The following is an 8,475-nucleotide window of genomic DNA, read 5'->3' as shown; positions in this document are numbered from 1 at the left end:
CCGTACCGAAAGAAAAACACCTTTTAAATTAAAAAAAAAAAAAAATTTTATTTGTGAATTGAAAATAGAAATAAATCCAGATTTATGCTATGCCAGGAAACCAACTTTTGTTCTCTCTTTTCCAAGACTCTCTTCTTTTTGCAGCAGCTCCATCAGAGGTACGTGAAGCATCTTCCCCACTCGCTTTCCTGTCTACACACACACACAAACACACACATTTGTAATTACTTAACTCTTATTTTTTTATTTTAATGCTTTAAACTGTATCTCTGTTCTGGGATGAAAGATTCCCAAATGAAAGTATTTTAATGTGTGTAAGCTGCTCCTCTCTCTGTGTAGAATTTACACACCTCTGTCATTTCAAATATACTGTCTGGGTCCAGACTTCCTCCTCCAAGCTTCCGTACACACGTCACTGTTCCTGTGTGTGTGACTGAAATCAATACACTGGCTACTGAGCAGGCTTTCTCCTGCAGGGTCGCGTCCACTACGTGCCTGTGTCCGATCTATTACACACACACACACACAGAGACACCCAGACACAGTCAAAAACCTCCTTCTCTTCTCTTTTCAGTTTTTTTATCTGCCTGATTATTTACATCAGCTACTACACCGGTCTGGTGAGTGTTACAGTAGATTAGGACCTAAGTGTTCAGACCTCTACACTTATTTCTATTTTGTTATGTTGCTGTTTGATACTACAATCATTTCATTTTTTTTTCCTCAGTAATCTACACTCTTTTAATGTCAAAGTGAAAATAATTCTAGAAAGATAAAAAGTGCAGAGGGTCTGAATACTTTCCAAATCCACTTATACAGAAAGTGTGATGGAGCCATCATTCAACTCTGAATTCCTCTGACATCAGAACAACATGGCAGCACACAGTCAGTCAACAGCCCAGAGATTTCCTTTTGTGTGTGTGATGGAATTTGATCTTAACTGATGTGGCTTGTCATGGAACTGTGTGTTAACAAGCAGCGATGGAACAGCTGACATATAGGTGACAAAACTCATCAGCAAAGATGAGCATTACAGGTTGTCTGTGTGTGTTTACAGTACACACTGTTTGTGATTCAGAGTCTTTAAGCAAACTGAATGACATACATAGATACACCTGTACAACACTGAACTGGGAAGTGTGGGGCTGCCCAGTACAAACCCAGCAGGAGTAAGTGATTGTGTGTCCAGTGTGTAGTACAGTGTTGTGCATACACACTTGTACCTTGCTCAAGGTCACAATGCAGGGGACGTGTTCCACGCTGAGACGCATGCAGTCATATGGGTCATCAGACAACTCAATCTCCTTCCCTCCTTCCTCACCCTCCGATATGTGAACTCTGGGAATGCTGTCGAGACACACGGCAAGTCACGGGGTTTGTTATCTGATGTCATTAAGACACACAAACAATCAAATCAACACGAGCTACAGAACATGGTGCAGGGGTTCTAAATAAAATCAGAATAAAAATAAAAGAGAAGTGTGAAGTGACTCAGCATCGTCACTCTGGAGGCTCTGATGTATTGTGTACTGCTCCGTCAGGGTGATGTGTATATTTGTATACTTGTGTGTGTCTAGTGTATCTGTGTATGTGTGTGTATTTTCAGTCTAAAGTGTCATCATTATAGAAAACGTCACATCCAGGTAGAACAGTGAGACTCTGTAACTGATCCTGACAAGACAAAGTGAGACCGTTGAACACAGCCTGGTGTTTTATACCGTGTGTTAAAAAGAGCTGCTTTTATGGCGATGGACATGGTGTCAAACAGGTTTCCATCACACTGAAGGAGCTGAAAGACACATCAACGTGAAAAAAAGTCAGGATTATAAACATACGCACACACAAATATACACACACACTGGTTTTTATACACATAGGTAATGAATGAATGAATATTTACATTTACAGCATGTGACAGACACCCTTATCCAGAGCGACGTACAAAAGTGCTTAAGTCTCTATCATTGAATACATTAACTCTTGTTCACTGGGTTACAGACTTAAGACACCATGAACTGTTTTCCCCGAGGGGAAGTCCATTCCACAATCTCGGTGCCAGAACAGAAAAGAGTCTTGAATAATTGATGAATGGATGGATGACAGGCTGCTAAACATAAATGAATGACTTGAACGATGCATGATTAATGTGTGGATACATGAATGAATAGATGGATGAATGTCTCTCACTCCTCTACAGTGAGAGTTATACACCTCTTCAGTGCTGTTAGATATTTATTAGATCTGTATAAATGTCGAACTCCTTTTTCTCTCAGATCTCAGATCAGGTTCCTCTGATTTTCCTCACAGTCAGTGTTGAGATCAGATATTGTCCACTGTAGGGTCACATTATTGAAGTGCTGAGTGTAAGAGCTCACCAGCACGTCGACGTACAGAACCCAGCAGTGTTCTCCGGGGCAGATGCAGAGACTGCGCAGGTCCACACTGTGTCTGTTATTAAAGACCTTATACAGAGTGTTGCTCAACTCCACTCCCAGCTCCTCACCTCCACGGCCCTCAAACTCCGGCGTGGCGTTCGCCGAGCTGAAACAGAGCAGGAAATCAGGGCACTAATGAAAGCAGCATCAGCTGAACAAATTAACCTGAGAAACTAATGCTGAGCAAAATCAGGAAATGATATCATCACTCATTACATTTCTGAGCAGACGGGACCTCCTTCCTGTTCCTGTGCTTTAAAAAAAATCGTACAATCTCTGACTGGAGGCAGCAGGTGTAATGTTTTATACTGTTTTAAACCTTTAAATCTAAAGATGTTAACATTATTAAGACATTAACATAGTAAGTTTACAGTTTGAGACACTTTTACACTTACCAGTCAACAAAGAACTCCAGATAACCCTCGTCTGGCACCATGGGCCTCGGCCTGCCGATCTCAGCTTTTACTCCCACAAGGATGTCTGTCTGTCCCTGGAACAACACAGACCTCACTGTGACTCTTCCTCAAACATTCAGAACAGACTTTATTACATACACATACATTATAACAAGCAAAATGCTAACAGGTAAAGAACATTCTGAGACAGAATCAGTCACTGTACCCTGTGTGTCAGTCAGTTCACTGTCCTGAGAGATGCACCTTTCCCTCAGAGGGAACAAGTTCCTCAGTGTTCACACAAACAATCAGTGTGGAACTGAAGCAGGAATGGATTACCTAAGCAGGAGGTGGGGAACTGAACTGGGAACCAGGGTTCTGAAGCTGGAATTGACGCAGGAAGTGAACTGGGAAGTGCACATGAACTGAAGTGGAAGCTGAACTGGAAACTGATGATCTGAACCAGAAAACAGGGCTCTGGACCAGGACATAAAGCAGGAACTGGTGATCTGAATTGGGAAGTGAAGCAGGAAGTGAAGTGGAAACTATACTGGGAACTGTATCAAGAAACAAGGCAGAAAGTGATGAACCGAAGCAGGAAGTGTGTGTCCACATGTGTAAAAATCCAAACAGAGTAGTGTCTAACTGAACACAGTAAAACCAGCAGGAATCAAACATGTAATTAAACCAACTGTCTAGAGATCCAGTGACTGACTGTCCATCTGGGTCCAGGAGGGACACGGACATGTTGGTGGATTTTTGTGGTTATAAAAGTGTATTAGTTGAGGAAGTGGCACTGCTAGGCTGAGAAAGTGTGTGAAGGAGGTTTGGTCTTCACTCACGGACACTAAAAACAGTGTTCATAATACAAATGGGCTCCGTTCAGTAACTGAAACTTCAAAGTGTTTCTTTATCATCAGGTTACAACTTAGTAGATAGCCTCATTGTCCACTTTATTAGGAACACATTTATACATGCAGATTCCTGCAGTTTATCCAATCCTGTGGAAATTCATACAAGAGCTTCAGTTAACGTTCACATCAAACATCAGAATGGTGTAAAAGTCTGATCTCTGTGACTTTAATTGTTGCTACCATGAGTGAGTGTTTCAGAAACCGATGAAAGTGTGTGTGTGTGTGTGTGGACCTTGACACATGTACATCTTAGCTTAGGAGAGACGTTTACCAGTCTGACTTTAGCAGATCCATCTGTATTGGACACCACGTCTGTTTCAATCTCCATGTGTCTGTAGTCCTCACATCCACGACCATCCACTCTTAAATCATCCTGTCCCAAAACACACACACACAAACATTATATATGTGTGTATATATATATATACATACATATACACACACACACACACACACACATACACACACATACATACATACATACATACATCTCACTCACACACACACACACACACACACACACACACACACACACACACACACACACACACACACACACACACACACACAGGAAGCCTAATTAGCATCCGTTAGCTAACAGAACATACTGATTATTACGGTAAGAAAAGTGAATGGATGCTAACGATATAGCATTTATATTTATGTGTGGAGAAATAAAAATATCCTAAATGTGAATTTAAGCGGTTATATGTTCACTTACCCGAACGCCATGCATGATATACACTTTCTCTGCTTCACTGACTTGTATAGTCGCCATGATTCAAACATGCTACTGCCTCCGAGGCGGAAACAAAACGACTCCCTACGACACATGAAGTGCACTATGTAGTGAGCACAAGCTGTTATTCCACAGTATGTACGTAGTGCACTATGTAGTGAGCACAAGCTGTTATTCCACAGTATGTACGTAGTGCACTATGTAGTGAACACAAGCTGTTATTCCACAGTATTGTAGTGCACTATGTAGTGAGCACAAGCTGTTATTCCACAGTATGTACGTAGTGCACTATGTAGTGAACACAAGCTGTTATTCCACAGTATTGTAGTGCACTATGTAGTGAACACAAGCTGTTATTCCACAGTATTGTAGTGCACTATGTAGTGAACACAAGCTGTTATTCCACAGTATTGTAGTGAACACAAGCTGTTATTCCACAGTATTATAGTGCACTATGTAGTGAGCACAAGCTGTTATTCCACAGTATTGTAGTGCACTATGTAGTGAGCACAAGCCTAATAGTAAGCTATCTTTATTAGAGTTTAAGATCAGTGTACTTAATTGGCATATTATAAATCTGAAATTTATCTGTGTTCTCAGTATTTACCAATTTTCATTAATTATTTTAATGGCTTCTTTTTTGAACAATTTCTCATTCAAAAGTTTATTATTTAGCTTCCAACTGAGGGGTTATTTTTGTATCTCCAATATAAGACAAAAGTCTATACTGAATCTCCTTGATAAATTTTTATTATTCCAAGTGAACTGGATTTTATTCTGATTTTTTTTTGTCTCCATAAATCACAACAACCCAAATGTACACATAAATGCCTAATTTCTGTGGTACAGAGGTCCAGGAGCAGAAAGAGATTTTTATAACATTATAAAAATGTGTATGTGAATAAAATACCTTATTATTGTTGTTACTATAATATAGTACAGTACTGTTATTGTACACTCAGCACCTCAGTCCTTACTCCAGTCCTGTAGGTGGCAGTGAAACACCTTCAGCTCTGAATCAGGGAAAGAAGTGTTTCTCTACAGTGCCATGTGTTTCGTGGTCCTGCACTAGGTAAGTTAAACTAGTTAGTTGTGTTAACAGTTTTCAGGTCAGAGATCATTCCCTGTTGTTTACTCACTCTTACTTTTAGTTAAATATCATATGATCCACCTTCTGGTGTGATGGTAACGTTACTGTATGACATTGATCTCTTCTTCAGCAACAACAAAGCTGATAATTATGGTTATTTGAGGATGAGGTTTGTTATAGACTAGTATAAAACTGTATAAGCGCGGTGCATTATGGGAGCTGTGTGTCTAAGATCTGTTACCATTACTACAACTACTGCTAGATGCCAGATGACGTCACATGCATTTGCATATTAGTTGGTTATCATCATCATCATCATCATCTGAATGTAAAAGCATTAGACGAAGGAAGATTTTCTGAAGACATTTAGAACAGAATAGAATTTTATCAGAGTAGAAAATAAGAGCTAAATACATTATTATAGAAAAAATAAGTCTTTGATCATGACAGCACAAATGATTCCATATATTATCATTTACAGGAGTTTGAAGCAGTGACAGTGAATCTCCAGTGAAATATGAAGATGTACAGATGCAGTAACATTATTTTATTTAGCTGTGAATATCACTGAGATGAAAATTTACACTGAAGTACAAAAAGTGTGCAGGTGAAAAAAACAACAGAGATCAGTGACTGGATGTTGGGTTCAGTACTGATCAGTGACTGGATGTTGGGTTCAGTACTGATCAGTGACTGGATGTTGGGTTCAGTACTGATCATTGATTGGATGTTGGGTTCAGTACTGATCAGTGACTGGATGTTAGGATAAGTAGTTATAAGTGATTGGACATTGTGTATAGGTTCACACAAGTACATCACAGTTAGTCATCCCTTTGTGATAGTTAGTGATTTAACAAGTCACTAATATATGCTCAAAACTCCATCCGTTATTTTTAATATTTTTTTTTTTAATAAAGTTGTTAAAAGGGGTCTATCTTCAATAGCTACGTAATACTGGGTGCAGTGAGTAGTACATTGCAAACACGATGCTGCCCCAAACTGCACCCTGACTCCACAGTTCCTGCTGTTCCTCTATCAGTTAGATGTTCCAATGTTATGATCTGTGTGTCTTTAGGTTTGTAGACTCAGAGTGCTTACTGAAGGCCTTGTAGCCACTAACAGTTTTGGCCCACACAATGCTAAGTGACAGTGAGGCGCAGGAGCTGCTCTCTTTCCTCCGACTGGACACGAGGGCAGACGTTAAGGGCCAGGCTACAGAGTACATCCTCGGTCTGACAGGAACACGAGACGGCTGCCGCTACCTGCAAACCAAGCCTGACTTCCTCAAGGCTCTGGCCAAGCTCACAGCAGATATCTCTATCGCCATTGTGAAGGACTGTTACCATTCCCTGGTAAACCTTTCAGCTGACGAGACACTGCACAAGCCCTTGGTGAAGGAGGCAGGTATCTTACCTGTGCTGCTGAACCACCTCCTCGACCCAGAGTACGAATTCTCTGACCGCATCTGCTCTATCCTCACCAACCTGTCCAGGCACGAAAGGACATGTGTGGACGTGTTACATGAGCTGCAGGAGCAGAATATCGGCATGGCCAAAATAGTGGAGATCTTCTGCACTGAGGGCTTTAATAAGAAAGCATCTCTTCATTACCTCGGGCCGCTGCTGTCTAACCTCACACAGTTACCTGAGGCCAGGCACTTCATCCTGGACAGGGACAGGTCAGTCTTGTTTAGGGAAACAGGTCAAATTTAGCAGAATAATATTTTTCAAAGATGAACACCGTCTGACCTGTGATACAATCGTACCTTCATCAGACACCTGGAACACCAGCCTTGTGTTTGTCTTCTTGCTGCAGGTGTGTGATACAGCGGCTTCTTCCCTACACGCAGTACAAGGCATCGGTCACCAGACGTGGTGGAGTCGTGGGCACGCTGCGGAACTGCTGCTTTGACCACTGTAAGGTTGAACTGTTGAAATATTTTGTAAATAGTGCTTTTTTATGATGGAGAAAGAGTTCCTCTAAAACTATATTAAAAATATAAATACTGCCATCAGATCTTTCTTATGACACAACATTTCAACATGTTTAGTTAAAGATCAGTAATAACTTCTACAAACACTTTTATAAGTAAATGAAAGTAAAGAAAATGTAAAATCAGTAATGATATGACTGAGTTCCAGTAACAGACATTATTGTATTTAATTCTGTTCAGTTTTATTGATATAGTGCTTCTAATGTTGGACAATGGAGCTTTACGTAAGAAATAAATTCAGAATAAAAATGCTAATGAAACGTATTACAACACTAATCTATTACCAGTAAGGAACAGATTTAATGAATCAATAGATAAATCAAGAATCCGTTTTTTAATAGATTTCGATTGAACTCTGAGACACTGAGCAGTATGGGGTCTATGGGGTAAGGGGCAGGAATCATAACCAGGGTGGGATTTTCACACTATTCTGTTTAGGTCTTGAGTTATTTTCCTGTTCATCAGGTCACTTTTATCCAGACCTCAGTAATAAGTGTTCCTGTGATCATGTAGACTTGGATCTGTGGTGAGTGGAAAGTTCAGGACCGAAAGCCCTGTGGCTCCAGTGGAAAGCAGCCGGGGGTAAAATCCGTCGAGTTAATTTTACTCTTATTACTGTGATGACTGAAACAGAAATTGCTAGAAGCATTTTTGAGCACTGTGGATTATGCTGTCAAAGCAGAGCTTAACATGAGAGGACGAGTTCATTGGTGTTTCCAGTTCATAGAGCTTTAAGACCTGAAGAGCAGGAAAGCGTCAGAAACTATGAGAGACTTCAGTTAGGAGGCTGTTCATGAGGTTTTGGAGAAGTTTAGTGAGGCTGTTAAAGTGAGCAGGAGGAACTTGGAGTTTAACAGTAACAGTGAAGCATGGTGGTGGTAGTGCTGTGTAAAGTGTCCTTCACGCACC

General features: G+C 40.5%; 2 protein-coding genes across 2 annotated transcripts in view; one reads left to right on the top strand and one right to left on the bottom strand.

The window, feature by feature from the left end:
- Positions 1-38: 38 nt before the first annotated feature.
- exosc7 (exosome component 7) lies at positions 39-4,564 on the bottom strand. The gene is made up of 8 exons (XM_060857142.1): positions 4,466-4,564; positions 4,016-4,117; positions 2,831-2,925; positions 2,376-2,541; positions 1,719-1,789; positions 1,224-1,347; positions 351-506; positions 39-192 (listed from the first exon to the last, which is right to left on the bottom strand). Exons 1-8 carry the CDS (start codon positions 4,520-4,522, stop codon positions 88-90), a joined length of 876 nt encoding a protein of 291 aa, XP_060713125.1. The 5' UTR covers positions 4,523-4,564; the 3' UTR covers positions 39-87.
- An 890-nt stretch (positions 4,565-5,454) lies between these two features.
- Positions 5,455-8,475, top strand: part of hgh1 (HGH1 homolog (S. cerevisiae)) — a 6,615-nt gene continuing 3,594 nt past the window's right edge. The window contains exons 1-3 of the mRNA XM_060857275.1: positions 5,455-5,555; positions 6,649-7,251; positions 7,389-7,489. Coding sequence (XP_060713258.1) covers positions 6,710-7,251; positions 7,389-7,489 — 643 coding nt within the window. The 5' untranslated portion in view covers positions 5,455-5,555; positions 6,649-6,709. The remainder of the gene's footprint in view (positions 5,556-6,648; positions 7,252-7,388; positions 7,490-8,475) is intronic.

The sequence above is a fragment of the Tachysurus vachellii genome, chromosome 21 (assembly GCF_030014155.1).
Source record: "Tachysurus vachellii isolate PV-2020 chromosome 21, HZAU_Pvac_v1, whole genome shotgun sequence".
Taxonomy (NCBI): domain Eukaryota; kingdom Metazoa; phylum Chordata; class Actinopteri; order Siluriformes; family Bagridae; genus Tachysurus; species Tachysurus vachellii.
This window is presented reverse-complemented; position numbering and strand designations above follow the sequence as displayed.